Source organism: Panthera tigris, chromosome B3 (assembly GCF_018350195.1).
Source record: "Panthera tigris isolate Pti1 chromosome B3, P.tigris_Pti1_mat1.1, whole genome shotgun sequence".
Classification (NCBI taxonomy): Eukaryota; Metazoa; Chordata; class Mammalia; order Carnivora; family Felidae; genus Panthera; species Panthera tigris.
Window position 1 is genome coordinate 144,498,366 of NC_056665.1, and position 22,979 is coordinate 144,521,344.

Consider the following 22,979-nt stretch of genomic DNA (forward strand, 5'->3'; position numbering starts at 1 on the left):
GTTACTAAGCAGTCGTATCTGCAGCCATGCCACGAGGGCCCCAGGAGACCTCACAGGAGGACCCAGGGCCCCCAAGTCAGTCTTCTGCGCTCTGTCTCGATTCGCGCTGCCAGTGCCCTGCAGGCTCCTTCAGGAGGAGCCCGCCCCACCTCCCTGTGTTAGTGCTTGTGAGAGCTTGTGATCCACTGAAGTCTTGCCTGAGATGAGGAGGAATGGGACGGTACGTGCCGTTATTTAGAAATAGGCTTTTTACTTTTGAAAGTTATATTAGGAACACGACTAGAATGTGACAAAAAACAGCAAATCACCTGAAATCTGTGCTTAATAACTACTGCTCTATGTTTCTCAGCCAATACGCTATACACTTCTGTTCAGAGCCCACTTTTTTGACGTAAATACGCTTTCATGGCAGTCAGTGGAAGTAGTAGAGGCTCCCTGAATAGAAGCCCACCGGGGTTGGGGTGGGTTCCCACTGCACTTCCCGCTGGTCCTGGATGGCGAGGGGAGGGTGGGCAGCCTGCCCCAGCGCCCCTTCCCCAGCGGGGGGCTGCTTCCGGAACCTAGGTCCTGTGAGCCTGCGGGGGAGGGGGATGTTCACCGTGAAGTCCTTCTCCTGCGGTCCGCAGAGGGTCTAGTCCGGGAGCGCTACACGTAACACCGCTGGAGCGTAGCGATGAATTGGGGGGCGAACAGCAGGTGCACGGTTTGTGGAATTAACATTTTAATGTCCTTTTTCTGAAAGAGCAACAAGAACTTATGTTTTCTTGTCCTCCCAGCATTCGTGGGGAGTTGGTAACAAATTTTATTTTTCCATTTTAAAGATGAGAAAAATGAAGCTCGGGCTGGTTAAATGACTTGCTCAGCGTCCCATGGTGAGTCAGAGCGGGCAGGGGCTCAGGTCCCCGCTGTCTGGGGCTTCGGTACAAGACCATTGGGTTTCCGGTCTGCTGAGACCCAGGATGCATTGCTGCCTGTGGGATCCATTTTCCATAACTAGTTTTATTTTGGATTACCGACTGCATGTTTAAAATGTGCTGAAGATTCTTAAAGTCCGTGGTTTCTTAAAGTTTCTGAAATGTCTAAACTGTTAGTGCTTTCAAGGGAAAGTCCTCCCTGATTTCAGAGAGAACTTTATAGTCTAGGGATGCAGAAGGATTTCCGACGAAGTTAAAGATCATGAACGTGCCATTCCCGTGTGTAGCCTTTTTTTCCGGTGACTGTCAAGTCATTTCATTGTGGGATCTCCTTTATGTACAGTTGCCGGAAAACCTCGTTACAGTAAGTACCATGGAGATTTCTAGCACAGTGCCAAGCCATGCTCTGAAACTGGAATTTAATTTTGACGGCAGGAGTAACTAGTCTTAATAATGTATGTAACCGATAACGTGTGGCCCGGTGCCTCTTTGTGCCCGGCTGATAGGAGCAGGCAGAAGGTAATCCCAGATACTGAAGCGATTCAGAGCACCGCCGAGATCCGTGACCTAGAAATACTGTGAGCCGCGCTGCGCTCGTGGGGGTGGCTCTCTGCTCACAGCGGTTTCACTGGGCTCTCTCTCCGTTTCTGTCTGACAGGCCTAGCTGCCCTCTGTGACGCTCACACCGTCTCCTGCATGACGGGCGGCTGCTCCGGCTTTACTTCCCTCTCCAGTGCTGCCTGCTGTGTGTAGCAACCCCCTAGGATTCTTGTCAGAGCTCCACCTCTCTGTGACTGGCCATTCCTTTCGGTGCTGCTGTCCTTTCGGGGGGTTCCTTATCTCTGTGTACATGTAGCTTTGCCAGATATGTACTTAGTAATATAAACTGTGTTAATAAAAACCATTTACCGTGTGATACATGAGTTTAAAAATTAAGAGCGATTAGCTGTTCACTTTGATAAAAGGTAGTTAGAAGTACCTGCAGGTGTTGATGCAGTGGCATGACAGTGACCGTGGACGCTAGCTAGGCTGTAAGAATAGGGCATGTGCCGCCCCCGTCGCACTCCGAGACCTGGCGAGGCCCCCCGGGCCCCGGGCTCTCCCCTTAGGATCTCGCTCAAGTAGCATTTGCTGTGTAGTCTCTGTGAAATTTTGGCAACTTGGCTCTTCTCCACTAACCCTTAAGTGGTCAGTGATTTGTGTATTTGTGTCTTTCTAACTTCTAATAAACTCACTCCAACTGACCTGTGTCTTCGTGTCTGTCTGCTTAGTGGGACTTTTCACTTTTTCCATGGAATGCGGCATTGTGTGGCTTCTTGAAGGAATGGGGCTACTGTTAATCTTACTAAGTCATTCATTCTGAGAATAAAAGTTGCTACAGACACATTTTTTTTACTCTCTGTTCTTCATTTTCATATCCAGATAACTGCCAAATGTTTCACTTATTAATGTCTGAGTCCGTTGTGATGAAAGCTGGGCAGTCTTTTACTTCCCACAAGGTGTTTGAGGGTTTTTAGTTTTTGTATGGAATGAACGTTTTATTTCATTTTCCAACCTCACTTACAATCCAACATTTAATAAAACTTTTTAAAAAACTTACTGAAGGGTCGCCTGGCTGGCTCAGTCAGAAGACCATGCGACTCTTAATCTTGGGGTCTTGAGTTTGAGCCCCACCTTGGTGGAGGGTCGGGGAGGGGGGACTTATAAATAAATAAATACATGAGAATTTTTACAAAACTATAAAATTTACTAAAGAAGCAGTATACCTAAGTATTGTATTTACATGGAATTGTTAAAAAGAAGTTGTCTCTGTCAGCTCAGCGTTTGGGGTCCAGTACTGTTACGTGGCCCAAATGCTTCTGTTTTTATTAAACGTGGAATTTGATTTTGGTGATCTTCCAAGAAGCAGCCTTCATTTTCTTAAGACTTTTTCTGTGTGTAGTTACCTTTTGTTTTGAAACAGCAGTAAAATTTGGGGGATGTTTTTTTTTGTTTGAATGTACTTCTTAATGTTCAAATGTTTTCATGATCATTGGATTATCTTTAATGAGATTTAAAATGGATCGAGTTCTATTTCAAGTGTGTTTATATGCATGGCAAGTTGGTAATTTCTGTAGCAGTCGCATTGCCAGCAAGTCACAGACAAGTAGGTCAGCCGTGACGTGAATTCTTGTTTTCATGCAGCTCTGCCTCTTGGGAGGTCGGCGGAGGACCGTCTGCGGTTTCACATTTGTTCACATTTCTTTCAGGACGGCACTGGATCTTTAAAGCGCAGTGGCTCCTTTAGCAAACTCCGGGCTTCCATTAGACGCAGCAGTGAGAAGCTGGTTAGGAAGCTGAAGGGAGGAAGTTCTCGAGAGAGTGAGCCAAGGAACCCCGGGTAACTATCTGCAGCCCCGCCGGGTGCCCGGCGGGCCCTCCTCCCCCAAGACAGCGGTGCCCGGCGGGCCCTCCTCCCCCAGGACAGGCTGAGGGATGACCGAGGGCCTTCCGTGCAGAGGCCGAGAGGGCGGATGCCTTCAGAAGACATCTGTGCAAATCTTTGACTTTGTGGCATGTTCAGAGGAAGCCTTAGTGGTGGAAAGTGGGAACTTCGTATTAAAACACCCGAGCGTATTCACTTGTTTACTCTAGACAGGCGTTACTTATTTTTTAAAATTAACACTAGTTCATATCCTTTAAAATTAATTTTTAGTTAAAAAAAAAATTAGTTTTTAAAATCCTTTTAAAATCAAATGATAACTGTGATTGTATTAAGCCCACACGGGTATTAATACAGGAAGAAAAATTGTTTTAAATAGAAGGATGACAGTTTCAAGACTTTGTTATAAGGTGTTTCTTTAGGAGATTAAAAAACAGATTTCCCACGTGTTTAACAAAAGGTACACTCCTGCGTCCTGGAGTCTTTTGAACAATAACATGTAAGTTGTCAAAGGAATTTGGTTCTGAGGCATTCTGGTTTTGATCGGGTGTGTCAGCAGGAGATCGGCTGTGAACAGTGTGTGCATTTCTGGGTCACTGCTGGGGTCAGCATCCTGTTTGGGATGCATTTCCCACAGAGGCACTGTTTTTTCTGCTCTTTGAAGCTCTCAGTTCCTAAATGGGGCCTGCTTTTTAGAGATGGACTCTCAGTGAGACCCTGTCGTACACCTGATCCCACCGTCCGCTCCGCGGGCGACGAGTCGCCCACTGCTGGGGCACCTCCTGTAACGTGCTGGAGACACCGAGGGGAGGGGCTCTTCCCGCTGCTTCCCTTGCTGGTCCCAGAGGTGTCCGGTCTCGTTCTTCTGACCTCTAGGCCCGGGGAGCAGAGCCCTGGTGGGGCTGCCGGCCGCCCTTGGCCCCCACTCTGCCTGTGGCTGCACACACTGCTCGATGGCTCGCGAGGCAGGAGGCGCGATTTGGTTGTATAGGTGGCTGTCCCCCTGCTTCTCAAATGTTCACGAGCCCGTTTCCGTGGAGGGAGTTTTATGGGCTCCACACATTTGTTCTCAAACTACCTGGAAGGAACAGTGTTGGAAGCCGGTCGGGGTTTCTGGGATACGTGAGGCTTAGCAGCAGGTTGCCGTCCTGCCCTGCCGACAGTGCCCGAGGGCCTGGGACCCGACAGGAGCGTGCATCAGGGAAACAGGTTTTAATTTGCCTTTGGGATAAAGTGCTTGTTCTAAAATATTTGCAGAACTAAATGATAGGTCATCGTTTGCCTCACCGAGTTTTGAAAGTGTAAGCTTTTTTTTACCGCGATGTGAGGATCCGCACAGACTGTTGTGCAGTCGCCCAGTTACGTTCCCGGGGCGGGTCTGGGAGCGGAAGAGATTTGTGTCACCATGTGGGCGGCTCGTCCAGGACAGACACCCCGGCTACCAGGGGTGCTGGGTGTTCTGAGACTTTTTAAATGCGGAGTCCTGTGACCTGGACCTTCTTCCCACGTGACGGAGCCCACGGTTTTTCTCGTGGTCTCATCCGTGTCTTCTGTCTTGACTGTGACACAGAGGTAGGGACCCTGCGCAGTGCGGCCCGGCTTGCGGTGCTAGGACGCTGTCCGCCCGACTCCACACTTCACACCTAGCACTTTTCCTCTGTTATTCGAGATGATGCCTTACTGAACTTGATGAAAAATTAATGACCTTAGAAATGTTATTCCATAAAGTGCAGAAAACTGAATACTCTTTCTAGGTACGAGTGACCATGTTCATTAACTGGACAGGTGGTTCTCCAGCCACAGCATCAGCATCTCGTGGGGGCCGGGTGGGGTTGTGAACAGACTGTCAGGCCCCACCCCACCCCTATGCTAGTGCCTTTCTAGCAAGTTCCCAGCAGGTGCTAGTGCTGCTGGTCCAGGACCATGGTTTTTTTTTTTAAACTTTTTTTGATGTTTATCTTCAGAGTTGAGAGAGCAGGGGAGGGGCAGAGAGAGGGGGAGACACGGAATCTGAAGCAGGCTCAGGCTCTCAGCTGTCAGCACAGGGCCCGACTCTGGGCTCGAACCCACGAACCGCGAGTTCATGACCTGAGTCGAAGTCAGACGCTTACCCGACTGAGCCCCCCCAGGCACCCCAGGACCACCTTTTGAAACTCACTGAACTGGGCATTCTTCTGTGTTGCACACCCCGGTTTAAAATACCCGAGTGTGAATGCAGCTCCAGGAGGCTGGGGAGACCTGCTGGGAAGGCACCAGTTGTCCTTACTTTCATCTTGTAAGGAAAGGGAATTTGAGGAAGAAATTTCTTAGAGAAAGCCAACCAGCAAAAACGTATGGACAAAGTGAGGGCTCATGGGGGGTGGAGGGGAGGGAAAAAGCGGTGATGGGCAGGGAGGAGGACACTTACTGGGATGAGCACCGGGTGCTGTATGTAAGGCAATTTGACAATACATTAAAGACATAAAATTTAGAAAAATATGCATAACACGTGAAAAAAGCCAATTTGCTGTTTAACAGAATAATTAAATGTGGCAGAATATAACTTCCTTGTCATTTGCTTTGATTTTATCCTTTGTTCTTGGGTAGTGTTACGTAGAGAAGAACTCGTTCAGAAGTGTAGCAACCTGTGGGATACGTTGGGATGTTTTTGGTTTTTCTTTTTATCCTGGTTGGGGCATTTTGGGAGTGTGTTTTACTTGAGAATAAGTAAATTAAGGCCTGGGGTTTTGGTGTAGTTTATTCAATGAGAACTTGATAAATACCTTTCGTTTGCCGGGCGCTGTGCTCACAGTTGATGCTGGGCACTCGTGTCGTGACCCAGGCCTTGGTCCACATTCCTAGTGCATTTTGTATGTGTCTGGTTGTGCTGATCCTTCGGATCTGTGCTTCAGTGTCACAGCTCTGCCCTCAACTCATAGAGTAAATAGTGTGCCCTGTGTCATAGGTGGTTCAAGTTCATAATTACAGTTCCTGTTGCAGACATTTAAAAAAGAACCCTTGAGGGGCACCTGGGTGGCTCAGTTGGTTGAGCATCCAACTTCAGCTCAGGTCATGATCTCACGGTCTATGAGTTCGAGCCCTGAGTCAGGCTCTGTGCTGACAACTCGGAGCCTGGAGCCTGCTTCCGAGTCTGTGTCTCCATCTCTCTCTGCCTCTCCCCTGCTCATTCTCTGCCTCTCTCTCTGTCAAAAATAAATAAAGTTAAAAAAAAAAAAAGAAAAGAACCCTTGATATTGGTTATTTTAACTTGAAAAGCTAAGGGGACTTTCTGTTTGAGGGCATCCCTGGTAGTGGTAAGCAATTATGGTAACTTTATCCATAATTTAAGTTTGGGTTTTAGGTTATTTTGCAGGATATTGCATCAAGTATTTTAAAGGTATCAAATGGGGGAAAAAAGTAAACATTGAAATCACTGTATTTCCTTAAATATAAAGCATGAAATTTCTCTTAAATTTTGATTTAAAAAAAAATTTGCTTTTGAGAGAGAGAGAGAGTGCGAGCATGAGCCGGGGCGGGGGGGGGGGCGTGGGGGCAGAGGGAGACACAGAATCCAAAAGCAGGCTCCAGGCTCTGAGCTGTCAGCACAGAGCCCGATGCGGGGCTCGAACCCACGAACTGTGAGATCATGACCTGAGCTGAAGTTGGGTGCTTACCCGACTGAGCCACCCAGGTGCCCTAAATTTTGGTTTCTAAGCTTCGGAGTTTATTTTACTAGTAAAAAATTGGTTTTCCTTTTAATAAAAAAATATACATGAACGTATATATGTATCTGATCTCAACAGTGAGCTTCGAGTGTCTTTCTTTTACATGGTCATTCCGGGTGAGTGTTGGGATTTGGAGGAAACCCCAGGCTCCCTTCTTTAAAAAATTTTTTTAATGTTTATTTTTAAGAGATAGAGCACAAGTGGGGAGAGGCAGAGAGAGAGAACAACACAATCCGAAGCAGGCTCCAGGCTCCGAGCTGTCAGCACAGATCCTGACGCAGGGCTCGAACCCACAACCCACGAGGTCATGACCTGAGCCGAAGTCGGATGCTTAACCGACTGAGCGGCCCCCCCCCCCCCCCCCCCCCCGGCTCCCTTCTTAAATCGAACCTGACACAAAGGCTTGTGCTGAGTCTGAGGGTGGCGCTGGCCAAGCCTCTCGGCTCCTATACGTGCCAGGGTTCACAATGTGACGACGTAATGACACTTGGAATTTACACACACTACCTGAAGACAGATACTTTGCAGAGAAAGTGCTTTTTTTCCTGTGGGGCTCTAAACACAGAGCTGGGGCATCTGTGCTAAGAATTGGGCGGACGTCCCCATCCGAGCGAGATCTAGGCTCGCTCTCCATCAGGGATGGTGCCAGGGACTCCCCCATGGTGACCGGGGCCTTTGAGGGTGTCTTTGTCATGTGTCCTGCTCCCGGTTAACTGATGTGCCGATGGTTTGTCCTTTGCATGTCTACCGCCCGGTTGCAGCATGAAGCGTGCCAGTTCTCTGAGTGTCCTTAACGTGGGTGGCAAGGCAGCCGAAGACCGTGGTTTCCAAGTAAGGAGCCCTGCCCCACTTAATGCCCTTGACCGCTCAGGCCTACTTCGCCGGGCGGCTGCTGTTTGAGCAGCCGTGGGGACGTTTCAGTATTTCTGAGTCTTAGATAAAAGAGGCGTTGTAACGGTATTTTTGTATTCTGCATTAATTTGAGGAGGTGAATTATGGGAATGTTCACATTGTGAACGTTCTCAGTATATCAGTTACTGATCTTTAAGTTTGATTAGCCTAAGTAAAATTTAAATATTCTGATAAAGTAATATCAGAATTTGGCCACTTAATTTTTGTTACTAATTTGTATGATTTTAGCCTGGGGTAAGTTTGTAAGTAATTGTCAAGTTACACTGTTGTTTAGCATCTTACAACTTTTCAGAACTTTACAAATGTAAGTAACTGACGTAATGTCGCTTTTACACTCAATCTTCAGCGCTTTTTTTTTTTTTTAGCTGTGTGAGGCTTGCACGAACCCGTCACATTTAAAACTGTTGGCACCTTGTCTATGAGAAATGGCCTTTTTGCTTCTGTTAAGTGTCCAGTGTGGCTGTCGGGGTGCGGCCCCGTGTGCCAGGCAGACCAGCAGCTGAGCTTCTGGGGAGAGAGAACCTTCTCAGCCAGACCTGCCCGTCATCACACCCGTTAGCAGCTCCCCAGGTGCCCTGGCCCAGCTGCTAGACTCCTGGACGCTCACCGACAGGAGCAGGCCTTCCTCCCCACCCTGCACCCGCGGGGGCGGCTGTTTCCAGGGGCCTCTCAGCAGGCCTTTGGTGAGCGGACGCGAGACGCCAGTGGTGTCTGGGCATATTTTGGGCGTGCCTGCTAATGGGAATACAAGAGGCGTCATCTCCAAAGGTCTGGGGCAGCCAGGTCCCCTCACCCATGTCTCTCGGTGTTGGCACCTGTGGACGTGAGCGTCGGGGCTCTCGGAGGTTGACTTAAGAGTCGTGCAGCCGTCGCTACAGCTCTGAGACCGCTTGAAGCTGGCGTCATTTGACGCACGGGTCGAGTATGATTTCTGGTGGTTTTCTCACGCGGGAGCGAAATGATTGGCAGACTCGTGAGCTCCGAGCGCCGGCCACGCTGACCCGGCCCACTGAGGGTCGGGGCAGAGCTAGACAACAGTCCCCGACACTTAATGGGGACACGGAGACCCTCGGAGCTGGGCCACGCTCCTCTACTCTGCCCGGGACTCACCTCCCCACTGACTTCCGTTTCTAGGTAGTGACCTCTGCCGCCTCGTGGGGGTCTGCCCCGAATTCCGTTAAGCTGCCTGCAGTCCTGGCGAGCTAGAGCCGCCGGCGCGTGAGACTGGCCAGGCGTGGCGCCGGCAGCCTCAGCACGTGTGGGACCGGCCGCTGTCCACGGGCGCTTGCACTTTCTGCCGCCACGCCAAGATCTGTTTTCGATTTTAGTGTTAAGGCTACAAATGAAGACTCTGGAACCTTAAACCGCATCTTTCTAGAATGAGCATCTGATGGTCTGGGGCCATGCTGCCCGGAATTAAGAGGACAGTTGGTGCTCAGAGCTGGGAGAGACAGGTGACCCTCTCTGGTGGGGGTGGCTCTCTGCCGAGTCCCCAGTCCTGCCGTGTGGCGGCCCCCCCCCCCTCCCCCACCGCTGGACGCGTGTGGGTCCCCACCCCTCCGGGGCCCATCTCCCCTCTCCTGGGCCCTGTACACTCAGCATGTAGGCATCCAGGCTTAAAAAAAGGTTTTCTTTGTAGGGTTAGAACGGTTCCCAATCAACCCTAAGGGAATCTGCCAGACTGACTGGCCGGCGAAGAAAATACTGAACAAATACTGTTTGTAATTCCGGATGACAGCAGCTGTAGGAAGGGGCGCGTCCAGGCCACCGAGCTGGAGGAGGACGACTCATCACTTAGCTCCGAAGGGGATCTGAAGAACTTGGGGTACCCCGTGAGATGCTGCACGTTTGGACTTTCTTTTCATGTCATGTTACCGGAGGGGTCACAGCAAGGGCACTTGCTGCCCCCCCAGCCCCCTGCTCAGAAATTGCACCGTGCTGGGGTCCGTGCTCCCCGGGGGCCCTCCGGCGGGGCTCACAGGGCACCTCGGCACTCGCCGTACAGACTCCCCGGGGGTCCCCGCGGGGGCACCCACCTGCTGCACGTGTCCTTCAGGCCAGGCGTGGATCTGGGGCTGCGGGCCGGAGGCGGCAGCATCCCGGGGCCTGGGGACTTCGTTGACGGGTGTCCTGGGACAATACCAGAGCACGTGGCCTAGACCACCTGTTGGGAACACTGCTCGCTCCCTCCCGGAGGCCAGTGCGGTGCCTGGGCCCGGTCTTCCGTGGCCGCGCCTCCTTCCTCAGCGCCTGGCCGGCTGGGCTTTGCAGCCTCCGGCTTTGTAACTGTTGTCCACTCTGCGGGCTGCGAGAGACCGCCGCCGACAGAGTGGGCTGTGTGTCCACGCGGGCACTGTGCGCTTTGAAGTTCCCGTTTGAGGGGCGGGGGAGCACGGTGTCCCCTGTGGAGCGGGACAAGGGCTGTCCCGTCATCGGAAGTGCTCTTCCAGCCACGACGCTGATCCGATACATTGGAAACCTACCCCCTTTCCCTTAGTGACACGTCTCCCTGGGAAACCAGGGCACTCGGGAAGGATGCGCGTGGGGCCAGGGGTAGGATTTAAGCTCCCATTTGGTGGAAACGGGGCCCCGCCTGTGAGCCCGCCAGCCCCCTTCTCTGAAGGCCAGCCTGCCTTTGTGGGCTGTGAGGAACCACGCAGCCTCCTTACGCCGCGTCGTAAGAAACCCATCATGTTTCAGAGGGGACGCTGCCTGGAGAGGTGTAATTTCTGATTTTTGAACTGGTATCAAAACAAATGAGCCCGGTTGTCCTCTGCTCATTTGTCTGGCCGTCTGGGCTTTAATGTTCTCGAGGAGGAGCAGCAGTGGGGCGGCCGGCCCTCCTCCTCTTCAGTGTTTTCCTCTCCCGGCGAGGGGGCCTCAGGCCAGCACCCGTTCCACATCCCTCCCGTCGAGTTAGAGGTCCCTGGCCAGAGGACAGGCAGGAAGTGACGTGAGCTGGCTCTGTGGGTCTGAGGGGGAGGTTGTGGGAGGGCTGGGCCGTCCGCCCTCGGCTCTCCGCAGGGTCTCTGTGTTTACAGTACTGGAGGGAGTCAGGTAGTTCTTTCCCGGAATTCGAAGAGATTCCGGTCATGTTTGGTCAGAAAGCCGCCAGGAATATCACGTAATGAGAAATTCAGTGTTTACAGTAACCTATAAATATTGCTAAAAATAGTTTATAGACAGCTCTTTCATTGTCCTAACTTCATAGAATATTCTTGGGAAGCAGGTGCATACATGAGGCTATACTCTGGTATGTTTGCACTTGCTGTTGAGCAGTGCACTGCATGACCATCAGACTTCTGAAAATTGCCAAGTGCTACTTGATAACACCGATCGAAGGAGAGGCTCCAGCCAGCTGCGGGCGTCTCGTCAGGGCTCCCAAGCGTCATACAGGTGGCTGGGGCGGTCACGGAGACGTGTCATTTTGCATTTGTCCCATTATTATGGGGGGAACTGACGTGGCTTCTACGGTGTTGTGGACGTAACCATGGGGACCACCAGCCCGGGAGGACTGCCTGACAAGCCCTGGGGCTGGGCGGTGTGGGCAGGGAACTCCTTAGGGGGTCCAGGGCCGTCTGTCACTGAGACAAAAGTCCTGCTGCAGCCCTGTCCCTCGCCTGTGGTGGGCAGGCACCGTGCACCGGCACCCTGCACCCTTCATGCTCCAGTGGGCCTGCAGCTTCTGGGGAGGGGCTCGTTAGCACATTCGGTCTTGGGGGCTGTGGTTTGCTCATTGTTGGTGTGATTTGCCTAGAAAATCATCCGGAATTGTTTGTATTTAATTACGATAGTAAAATGGTTTATTTCCTTTTGCAAAGTCCCTGCACTTGCGGAAAGGCTCTTTTATAAAATTCCAACCCTAAAAGAACGGTTTCCTACTTAACACGAGCCATTCTCAACCTTCTGAGAGTCCCAGACTACTTAAAAATGGGATGGAAATCAGAAGTGAATTTTTCTGCTCTAGAAAATGTCAAAACAGTGCGAGTCTGCCCAGTTACGGGGACCTCTGCCTCCACCCTAGTACTGGGTCAGGTTATGTCCCTGCCCTCCTGGTACCAGCCTGGGGATCAGCGTCTGGCTCATGGAGTTGCAGGAGGTTGGCCAAGTCACTTCACTCTTCTGTGCCTCAGTTTCCCTGAGACCAAGGACGGTAACTGCCCATCCCCAGGGGCCGCGAAGGAGACACACTCCGATGTGGATGAATTACTTAGGACAGTGCCCGGCAGAGAACAGGCCATAGCGAAAGGGTCCAGGGCCCGCTGTGCCAGGCAGCATGGGGGGCAGTGGGGCGTGAAGGCAGACAGCCCTGCCCGGGGGGAGGCCACGTCAGGCGGGTCATCCGTGCTTACTGCCTTCCCGCCGTTGAGAAGGGGTAGCCAACCCTTGGAGCAGATCCTGTCCCAGCGATGGGTGTCCTGGGTCAAGACGTCAGTCCCCTGTGCCTGCAGAGTGTGGAGGGCTCCGCCAGACTCGGGGTTTCTTGGGACCTGGCCTGCCGTTCTGCAGCTGCCATATCAACGGGCCTCGGTCCCGGGAGTCCCCCGTACCCCCTCCGTGCTGACGGTGTAGGAACAGGATGAGGGGGGCAGGTGAGGGGCGAAGATCACCCGCAGGGTGCGGTCAGGGCGGCCGGGCGGGGGGAGGACGGCTTCCTCCTCGGGGCGGCGCCGGCTGACCATCAGCCGCATTAAGAGCTGATTGGACCAGGTCATTCCGAGGGCCGGAGAGACCCGCTCCTCCCAGAGACTGAGACAGAAAACAGGCCCAACGGTTACCGACAAAACCTCGGGGGACCCACTGCCACCCTCACTGTCCCGCCCGTGGGCTGGGCCCGGCTCACCCTTGTGGCCCGGGTGCTGCGCCCCGCTCCTCCATGGCCTCTGTCACCTGGGAGGTCCAGACCAGGGTCAGTTGCAGCAAGGACCCCACCGCCACCCGCCCCAGCATGAGTGGCCTCACTCCTCCACCCCCACCCCCCTGAACTTCCCTAAAATCCAAGCTGAGGCGGGGGTGGGGGTGGGGGTGGGGGGGTGTCGGGGTCGGGCCCACCTGGTTGATGCATAGCACGGGGCTCCGGAACGTGCTGCTCAGCCGGCGCAGGGTGGCCCCCAAGGCCTGCAGACGCCTGGCCCTGGGCATTGAGGCCAGGCTGTCAAACTCACAGCGGAACGGGGCCGCCACGGAGTCGATGACCACTAGGCGGACCATCCCCCGCGACAGCAGCACGGGCACCTTCTTACTCACACACTCCAGCAGGGCGTCCTAGAGGCCGAGGGAGGTGGCGGTCAGCGCCTGTGCCCTGCACTGAAGAACCCCTCACGGCCTTCCCATTTCACTCCTCACCCCGTGGGCCATCACAGTGACCAGGACTTCATCCTTTGGTGGCCCCGTGCCAGGAGCTGACCCCTGGGGTGCTGCCATAGCAGAAAGCCGGCTCATAACCGACCGCCCTGGTCGCTGGGACCATACTCTCGTCAGGCGGGTCTAGGGGTGGCGGTGAGCCCTGTCCCCTGCCCAGCCCCACCCCATGGAGGGGGGAGGGGTGGACAGGGGCAGGCCACCCCTGCCTACCTCTGGGGCCCGAGTGCGGTGCCCTGAGCGGCCCTGGCCAGGCTCCCGGGTGGGGCCGGGTGGCCTCAGGCCCTGGTGCCAGGTGACCACACACTGGCTGTCCTGCCAGAGAGCAGCCAAGCGTCTGGTTCCTCGCCCTGAATGAAACCCAGTTCTGTGCTTCCACCTCTAGGGCGTCTTCGGTAGAGCCTCTTTTTGTGGAAAATGATGGCAGCAGCAGTGGCCTCGAGGACGCCAGCATTAACGTGAGTCCCGTCCCCTTTCCATCACCGCAGGCAGCTCTGGGGACACCTGGGGGCTGGGCAGGTCGTGGCTGCACTCGCTCCCTGCGGAGCCAGGACTCGGGCCCCCTCCCCCAGGAGGTGGAAACGGGACCGCAGCCCTGAGGCCTTGTGCACAAAGGGCAGGCCCCGTCCCCACAGCAGGGCCCCCGGCTCCAGGCCGACACTGGGCAGGAAGGCAGACGCCTGGTGCCCCCAGCGCGGTTTTCAGAACGGCTCTCAGAAACCACCGTGGGCCTCAAAGCGCTGGCCCTGACTGCTGCCTTCTCTTGCAGTGAAACCACACCCGGCCCTGGAGGACCCAGGACAACACTGCTCGTGTGCAGCCAGAGCCTGCCCTGTGACAGCCAGGGGACGGTCACCGAGGCTGGAGGGCCCTGGAGCTGAGAGCCTGCAGCACTAACCTCGTCTTCTGTGTCCCCGTGCCACCAGCACACTGTCCTACTAACAGCCACACCGCTCACCAGGACGCGTCGCTTGCAAAGCCACGGCCACGCTCGGCCCCTCCAGGGTGACGGGGTGGGCGCAGCCTCCCTCCTGGGCCGCGGTTCCCGGGACACCCGTGTCCCGAAAGTGCAAGGAAGAGGCATTGGCTGCCTGGGCCCGTGTGCCCAATCTTACCGTGTTACTTCCCGAAGCTGTGTGTGATATGTTCTATTGTAAATTTTTTTAAAATTAAAAGTTTATATGCCTTACCCTTTACTTGCAGTTTTTATAGCAATTCTTAAGTGGGGGAAGGTCCCCCGGGAACCGGGGACCCTGCCCAGCGGGTGCAGGGGTGCACTCGGGAAGCCGGGCTGCAAGGAGAGGCTCCCCCCAGCCCCATGCGGAGGCTTTCTTAACTTTTTTTTTTTTGTCCTGCTATATGGTTTATTCTCAGCTTTTGAACCCTTTCCACTCATTGCTCGTCCCTCCCTCAAATAATGATCTGAGTTGAGCACGGACCAGGTCACAGGGCCGCTTCCCCTGCCTGCCAGGACCACTGTGCTCCTAGCCCTCTCCCTGGGGCTTCCTGCCCCACGGCTGCCCGTCTGCAGGGAGGGATGCTGCTGATGCTTCCGGATACGTGTCCCCCGCCCCCCCTCGGAGCAGCCAGGTGGGGACCTCCTGTGCCCCGATGCACTTTCTGCTCCGTCAGGGGTAGAAGTCAAACCCGACAGACTGCTCTGGCCGGGACAGCCGGCCTGTCCTCTGGGCAGTGAATGGTCACCGCAGGGTGGCCGGGTGGCCAGGAGGCAAGGGAGGTGCTCCCTGCTACTGAGGGGACTGAGGGGCACACCCCGTGGGACGGGGACGGTGGGTGGCGTGTGGGGCCTCCCTCCGCGACTCCCCGTGGGCGGGGTGACCGGTTCAGCCTGAATTTCAGGTCACGAATCCTGTGGCGGCTCACTGGCTGCCTGGTGCTGGTGGTGGCCCGGTGTGGGGGTCGTGGGTGCGCTCTGTCCACTGGCCCACCTGACCACCTTCCCCACAGAACTCGGGGCCAGAGAGGGAGGACGCTCACCACGTCGGCCACGTGCTCGACGAAGATCTGGTGGCCGAACTTCATCTTGTCGATCACCTCTCCCGGAACGTCCGGCCGCAGGTGCCGCTGCCCCGCAATGAGCTGCTGCAGACGCAGGTCCGGGAAGACGTCTTCGGTGCAGATGTACACGGCCCCTGGGGCGGCACGGGGGGTGGTCAGCCCGCCCCCCCCCGCGGCTTCCCCGCACGGGGGCTGGTCTCCCTTGCCGCCCCCTTGCTGTCAGGACGCCACCCCGCGGGTCTGCCCTAGCCTGTCTCGAGTGAAGCCAGTGGGATCATCAGGGCCCGCGGGCTTCTGGAAATGCCCTGCCTGCACACGCCCTCGGATTCCCCTCAGAGGCTCTGCCGGAGCACGCTTCCCAGATTCCCAGATTCTCCTTTCGAGGCTGCTCCTGTGATCCTGGGCTGCTGTGACCTGAACACCCTGGGGTGACGCCCTGGCTCCCCTGCGCCAGACAATGTACCCCAGGTCCGCTGGAGAGAACTGGGGACCGTCACAAACGAACCCTAACGTCTGTGGCAACTGATTTTCAACGAAGGTCCCGGGACAGTCCGGTGAGAGAAAGAAGTCTTCCCCGTGAATGGTGCGGGGACGCGGGGACCGGGCCCTCCCTCACCCCCGGCACGGACTCCATCCGCCCATCGAACGCCAGAGCCGACGCTTTCAAACTCCGGAGAGCACGCGGGTGGGTGTTCGGGACCCTGGGTTGGGCGAGGGGGTCTCCGATGTGGCACAGACCGCACAAGTGAGAAAAGGCCGAGAGAGAAACTGGACTCGGTCACAGGATAATCCACAAGAAAACGAGGAGACCCCTGCAGAAAACACGGTGAATTCCGTGTCTCTGGGGAGAGGCTCGCGTCCGGATCACACGAGGATCCTACAAGTCGGCCACAGAAGGCGACCCAACCGCGAACCGGGGCGAAGGCTCCAAAGAGACATTTCGCCACAGGAAACGTCCGCTGACTGGCTTCCAAGGCCAAGTCCGTCCACCCGGCGCCGGGCACCTGCACCCTCGCCCAGAGGTGCAGGGACAGGGGTGACACAGAGGCCCGCCGCGGGTAAGCAACCCCCGTGCGCGGCCCGGAGGCCCCCGCCCATGGCCGGGCTCACGGGAGCGGCACCGACCCCAGTCCTCGGCTCTCGGGACACAGGGGAAGCAGGAGAGGTCCCCGAGCGAGGCCCCTGCTGCCAGCGCCCCACATGGGTCCCAGCGGCATGCGTGTGTCACCGGGCCGCGAGGTCTGGCCCCGGCCGCGTGCCCCGCCCACCGCGTGGCCCAGCCTGTCCGGGAAGCCGGGCGAGCAGATGAGCTCGAGAGGAACCGTGCAACGTTTACCGAGGAGCTACCGAGGTGCGACCCGTCCGCTCCGGCACCACATTTAGTAAGAACGATTGAAGTTTTTAACGCTCAGAGACCCGCACGGGCAGCCTGGAAAAATCCCTCCACTGCACGCCCTGTGCAGACTTGACAGATGCAAAACCGGGTCAGGGGCCGGCCGCCCCCGCTGTCCTCGGTGGTCCTGTCTGCCCCGTCCCCAAAAGGGAAAAAGAGGAAAACGTTTGTCCGAGGTGTCCGGCTCCATGGACCACGTGGTTTGCAGGCTGGCGGCGGGAGAGCGCGCAAAAGTGCCTAAGGGGGACTCTGTGCCCAGACGGAGACCGTCCCTGGGTCCTCGAGGGAGCAGGGGCCGCTTCCTACGGAGGGCACGCTGCAGGGCCCACGGCCCTCGGACCTGCCCTCTCCCTCGGGTGGAATCCACGGCACATGTGGAGAGAGACGGGGACCCGGGAAGATGGCCCTGGAGGTGGCGTCGGGCCCCGACTCGATGAGCGCGACCTGGGCACGGCCGGGACCCCCGCCTCCCCCAACTCTGCCCCCGCCCGCCTGAGAGGACAGCCACTCACCGGCCTCCAGGCCTCCGTGCCGCGGAGGGAACTGCACGGTCAGGCAGAGCTGCAGGGCCAGCTGGGTCTTCCCGGCGGAGCTGTGACCGGCCAGCTCGGTGACACCGTCCAGGGGCAGGCCGCCGCGGAGAAGGCCGTCCAGCACGGGGCAGCCCAGGCTCAGGCGCTGGTGCTGGGCGGGGAATCTCTTCTTCTGCCGGTGCAGATGCAGAGCTGGGGGCGCAGGGGGCGTCGGTCACCATGTGCCGGGGGCCCAGGCGACCTCGGAGCCAGAAGGCAGGGAGGAGGCGGGCGTGGAAGCTTCTCCTAGCTGCTGTGCTCTCTGGGCACCCGTGGGCTCTGGCTCTGCTTGCCAACCCACCCCCGCTTCCCGCACTGCCTGGCCTGGTCCCATCTCTTCCGTCCCCCTGCCCTTCCCCTGTACACCTGCTGTGTCCCTGTCCTGATGCTGTGACCGTGGCCCTGCGTCAATCCCTCCCCAGGCATGGGCAGAGCAGAGGCCCCTCCCCACCCCCCCCCACCCGCCCCCAGTGCCCACCTGTGAAGACGCTGCTTCCCCGCAGGTGCAGGGAGGCCGTTCTCAGCAAGCGTTGCACGTCGAGGCTGGAGAGGCCGGTTAGTCTCTGCAGGTCTGGTCCAGAAAAATGCAAAACCTCCTTTATTGACTTCAGTTTGGCTGAAATTACACAAAGACAGAACAGGACAAGTTCAGACTACAGTAACGCAAGGCAGCATGGCAAGGACGACGGTGTTTTCCAGAGCACTGTCTTCCAGTTCTGGGGACCCAGCGGGCAGGGCCTAGATCCATCCACTCCCTGAAGCCACGGGAGCCCCTGGACAGAGTGTGAGGACAGCAGTGGGGAAGGAAGGGGCCCGAGAGGGGGACGGGCCTCTCCCAGGTGCCCAGAGCACATCAGCCACCTGCTGTGGCCACATCCTGAAAACATGTCCCAAGGAAGGGCATTTCTGTGGCCAGGCAGGCCGACACCAAGGCAAGGCTTGAGGGTGACCCCGGGGCAGGGTGAGAACCGTGCAGTTAGGAAAGCCAAGCCGGGCTCCAAACAAACGTCACTGCAGCGGAAAGCCGGGAAGGCGGGGACCGAGCTAAGACTGCGTGGCGGTTACAATGCCAGTGGCGACAGCCAGGTGGGGGGGGGGGCGGGTCACAGAGTTAACACATCCAGAAGATCTGGTATTTGGAGAGGAGAGGGCATAAATTACTGTTGGGGGTGGATAAGTACATTACTTGCGAGCTAGTAGGAAAAAAAATGCGCTAAAAAATGTATCCAACCAACCCAGATGGCAAAAAAGGGAAAACAACACAAAAAGCAACAGAATAGGTACCTCAGCATAAGAGAGAGTTAGACCCAAACATACCAGGAATTACCTTAAATACATGTGCACTGAAGGCTCCAGTGAAAAAACAGATGGACAGACTGGACCAAAGGGAAAACACAACACAATGACTGAAAGGCTCTGGAAGAACCAAGAGCCAAGGACGAAGAAACAGGACCAGAGACTGTGCCCCCACGTAAGACATCACCAAGTCACCCCCACGTGTGCTCCGGCTTCCACGCTTTGTGATCAACAAGCTTCCCTGTCACGTGCCCCGGGAGACGGGGGAGATGGGAGGCCCAGCACGCCAGCTGGTGCAGGGCAGCTGGGGAAGGACGCACCGGGAGACAAACACAACGGGGAAGCCGTCCAGCTCACCCATTTGGGCACTTAAAAAAGAGGCACCCGTAGCTGACATACTGGACAATGTGGGAAAAGACAACGAGATGTACACGGAAAACAGAATTTGAAAAAAGGAGGCAACTACCAACTTTGGGGGGAAGTAATAAAGGAAACCGTCAAAACCTCGCAGTTCAGCAGCAGTAATGATGTCCCCAGTCACAGCCCTCACGGCCCAAACTGTGCTCCAACTGTGGTGGGGGAGGGGGAAGTAGGTGCACCAGGAAGCCAGCCCTCACCCCTGTCACAGGCGCCCCGTGCGTGATCGCAGACACTGACAAACCGAACACAGCGACGTAAGCACGTTTTTAGAAGTCCAGATATAAACACAAAGAAATTGCCAAAAGACTCCTGAGTGGCGGAAGTAGTTCCGTTTCACGTTTTAGAAAATAAACGTGTATTACTTTGATGAAAATAAAATTTAACTTGAAAAAAGTCCACACACACACACACACGCCCCTGAAGACCCTGCAGCACACTCCAGCACTGGCTACTCATCAGGAGTAGCTGTCTTGGGGAAGGGGGACTCGGCAACCTCGCTGTGTCTCCCGGACACGACACACAAGTCCACCCACACGCTTCACGTATCTACTCGACACAAACACCGGTAAACATACCTTTCTTGACCGCAGCAGTGATTCTGGGATTCAGGTCCAACCGATCCAAATCCATTTCTCCAACAGGTTGACTGCGACCACGGATAATCTCCCAGGGACACGAATGCCGATGCGCTTGTTGTCAGTGCAAACCCCCCAGGAGCAGAGCACCGCGGGGTGACAGTGGCTTGGGTACGCAGTCTCCTTTGTGACGGGTTCACCGTCAGCCCTGAGGTTGGAGGAGAGACTTCACCGCACCAGGAAAACCACTGAAGTAAGTCTAAGGCGACACCCGGCTTAGAGGAACCATCTGCCACCTCAGAAACCAAGACTCGATCCGCACAGTGGTGCGGCTGAAGGGATGTCCCCCGGCCACCCCCACTCTAAAGGCCAGGGCGGCGCAAGGCAGTCCCCGTTCCGTCCCCTGCAGGAAGTGTTAGAAATGAGCATGTGCTCCAACCCGGAGTCCCGGCCTGGAGACCTGGTACACGGGTGAGCACCCTGCCTGGCCCACCTCTGGGGTGAGGACGACGCAGACAGGGACCATGCTCGTTGGGCTCGCGCGAATGAAGCGTCTTCTGCGTGCGGCAGAAGTGTGTCCCCGCGGGGATTTGGAAAGAATGGAAAGAGTGACTTTTGAATCCCGCGAGACGTTTTCAAGCGGGAACCTCCACAACCACCCAGCTGTTTCAGCAGAGAACAGCGGAGACTGTGTGGCCGGCCCCCGCCCCTCTCCTGGCCAGCAGCCCTCCCGAGGCCCAGACCGCGCGCTGAATGCCGTGGGGACTGGAGCCCAGCCCGACCCTCGCTGGTCGCCCTACTCAGCCCAGGGTCACCCAGAAACTCTCTAGCAGGCCACGTTTCCATGTTGGCCTCCCAGATCAGCAAGGGTGAGAAGGCAGCAGGGCGTGTGGGAACACCAAGGCCAGCAGCCACTCGGGCTGAACCCAGGGCCCGGGTCCACCAGCAAGGCCTCAGCCGAGGGGAAGGTCGGAGGTCGCCTCCCCTTGCAGCGCTTAGAGTGTTACTGATTTGGACAACATCAGGTTGATTTTGGCGCTTCGAGAAGCAGGTCGCCTGCACGGTCACGTTCACAGGCTGGTCGGGGAAACCGGTGTGGCAGGGAGAAATCCAAAACACCCAGAACTGACAGCACAGGAGCCTGACGCTCAGGCGTGAGCAGGAGCTCCCAGGCCAGGGCTGACAGGAAACATGCCAAGGCGGGGGAGGACACACACAGCCCCGGCTCCCCTGCGGCCCCCCGACGGCCACCAGGACTGCAAATTGGAGGACAGCGGGGTCACCGTCAGAGGTGCCTGAATGCAGGGCCCCAGTGCCAACTACACACAGAGAGAGGAGGTGAGGACGGTGACGAGCTCCGAAGGTGCCCTGAGTATATGGAAGGTTCTAGTGGGCTGGTGATGTGTGTGACGTTTGGTTCCTGAAGACAGAAAGCAGGTAAGCAAGAAAAAGGTCATCTCCAGGACAAGTAGTAAGTTGCCAAAGGACACGCGGTGTGCCTTCCTGGCTTGGTGGGGAGAGCACCTCTGGGAGCCCTGAGGACAAGAGCGGGAAGAGGTGACCCAGGGAGGCACCACCCAAAACCTCCTCCAGGACAAGAGAACGCCTGGACAAGATACCAAGTCTGTTGTTTCCAAATTCCAGAGACGGTGTGTGTCCCCCCACCCCCAGACTGTGGAAAGACCCTGGGGCGTGCCTGGGGAGGGAAGGCCTTGATGTGACACACACGGCCAACAGGCTGGACTGGGGTCTGGACTGTGAAGATGAATGGCCAGGAGAGGGACGTGCCTGGATACTAAACTCAGATTCTGACCAGCCACCAGACACAGGGCAGGATATCAAGGCCGGTGACCACAGCGCCTCGAACCTATGTGGTGGGGGAACGGGGCATCCGGAAGCAGAGTGACCACTGGTGGAGCACCTGCGTAAGGCAGACGCTGACCGGGAGCTGGACAGACAGGCCCAGGTGGCCGCCCTGTTCCCCCGCCTCCCTGGGGGCAGGGGCGTGAGCCAGCCATCCTCCAGGCAAGGGAGAGGCCTGGGCACGGAGCACGCCCACAGCGGGCCCGGACAGAGGCAGCAGCTTCCCGGAGCATTAACGTTAAGTTCCTGTTTAAGGGGACAGTTAACATGCCATGCCGCTGGGCGAGGGGGTCAGAGCTGTAGGAGAGAACCCAACGTTTGTGGGAACCAGTAGAATCGAATACGACTTTCAAGCAGCTCAGGTCCCGCCAGAGGGAAGCCCTGAGGAGGGCCAGGGGGAATCACACTCTCCTGCTTCAGGGCCCCTTGGGCGGAGGCCTGAGGACCCCGACTGCCAACCCCACCCCACCCCTGCCCCTCCCAGGGATGGAAAGTTCCAGCTACAGACAGACTGGCCCACCGGCCCACCTGCACCCCGGGCAGCAAGACTCAGGTTTCCAGTAGCTTTGGCGGACTTACAAAAGAGGGCAGGGCACGGCGCCCCCACGGGGAGGGCTGCCCAAATCTCCCACAGAACAGAACCAAAGCCCGTGTCTCTCGCAAGTTCAAAGCTGAATGCAGGCAGCCCCACTGATGCCCCAGACTCACCAGAGGAGTGCAGACGGTTATCAGACACACAGTCCGTTCCCAGGACTGTTCCAGGCACCTCGCACAACGCGAACTCAAGCCTCGCAACAGCAGTGTTCCCACCTCGCTGTGGCTGACTAGGAAACGGACAAGCCAAGGTCATACAGTCAGCAAGCGGGATGCAGGTCCCGGCTGTTTGTTCCAAGTTCTTGACCCGCCTGTTAACAAATCCCACAGGAGCTGCTCAGTCTCCCCGCTCTCCTGCCTGCGGGGTGCCTCCCCGGGGGGGAGCAGCCGGCTCTCGCTCCAAGACCGGGCATCTTTTCTGGCTTCCCCTCCCCGGAGGGGGTGATGAGCCCTCCGGGCAGGGAACGCCTCCCGGTGACTTGGGGGCCGTGCCTGGGCACCACGGTGGTTTCTCCAGAGCAGCCTGGCCTGGACACCTGGGCCCTCGTCCCTTCTCGAGACCCTCTTCCTCCTTTGAGAGCCCCTTCCCTTCCCAGCCCCTGAACCACCTTGTCCCGTTCCCCCCAGCGGCTCCTCCACACCTGGGGGTCCCGCAGACCCACCAAGACCCCGCCCTCCCCCACCCCTGCACACCCCGACTTCATGCAGCCCTCGCTCACCTTTCACCCAGCGCGGCGGCCTGCTCCGGTCCCTACGGGTGACAGCCCCGAGGGCGGGCCTCTGCGGCCCCCGCACCCCGGCTTCCGAGCCCACCTTCCTTCCCACCGCCAGGACCCCGGCTTCGGCTGTCCCCTCCGCCCGCCCGCGGGCTTCGACGGTGCGGACGACCCGCGCCCCCGCGCCGCGCGCCCCACGGCCAGCCACTCTCACCCCG

The 22,979-nt window shown here is 56.9% G+C and overlaps 2 protein-coding genes across 16 annotated transcripts in view; one reads left to right on the top strand and one right to left on the bottom strand.

Moving 5' to 3' along the window:
• Nucleotides 1-14,509, top strand: part of KLC1 (kinesin light chain 1) — a 65,953-nt gene extending 51,444 nt beyond the window's left edge. For 4 of the 12 annotated variants that reach the window (XM_042990680.1, XM_042990679.1, XM_042990683.1 and 1 more), the window contains 3 exons: nt 3,164-3,294; nt 7,802-7,871; nt 8,318-10,377. In XM_042990680.1, coding sequence (XP_042846614.1) covers nt 3,164-3,294; nt 7,802-7,871; nt 8,318-8,374 — 258 coding nt within the window. In that variant the 3' untranslated portion in view covers nt 8,375-10,377. Of the gene's footprint in view, nt 1-821; nt 873-1,572; nt 2,227-3,163; nt 3,295-7,801; nt 7,872-8,317; nt 10,378-13,698; nt 13,772-14,082 lie in introns of those variants that run through there. The other 8 variants (XM_042990685.1, XM_042990688.1, XR_006219134.1 and 5 more) reach the window with 7 other exon arrangements.
• XRCC3 (X-ray repair cross complementing 3) lies at nt 10,546-22,959 on the bottom strand. 4 transcript variants are annotated; one of them, XM_042990693.1, is made up of 9 exons: nt 22,765-22,958; nt 22,160-22,356; nt 19,589-19,796; nt 17,776-17,913; nt 17,238-17,450; nt 15,312-15,466; nt 13,005-13,217; nt 12,796-12,842; nt 10,546-12,701 (listed from the first exon to the last, which is right to left on the bottom strand). In XM_042990693.1, the coding sequence occupies exons 3-9, from the start codon at nt 19,641-19,643 to the stop codon at nt 12,470-12,472; spliced, it is 1,053 nt and encodes a 350-aa protein (XP_042846627.1). In that variant the 5' UTR covers nt 19,644-19,796; nt 22,160-22,356; nt 22,765-22,958; the 3' UTR covers nt 10,546-12,469. The 4 variants fall into 4 exon arrangements, with proteins under 4 accessions (XP_042846627.1, XP_042846625.1, XP_042846624.1 ...); XM_042990691.1 differs by having other exon boundaries at nt 12,796-13,217; nt 22,160-22,275; nt 22,765-22,959; XM_042990690.1 differs by having other exon boundaries at nt 12,796-13,217; nt 22,765-22,959.
• Between the last annotated feature and the right edge of the window lie 20 nt (nt 22,960-22,979).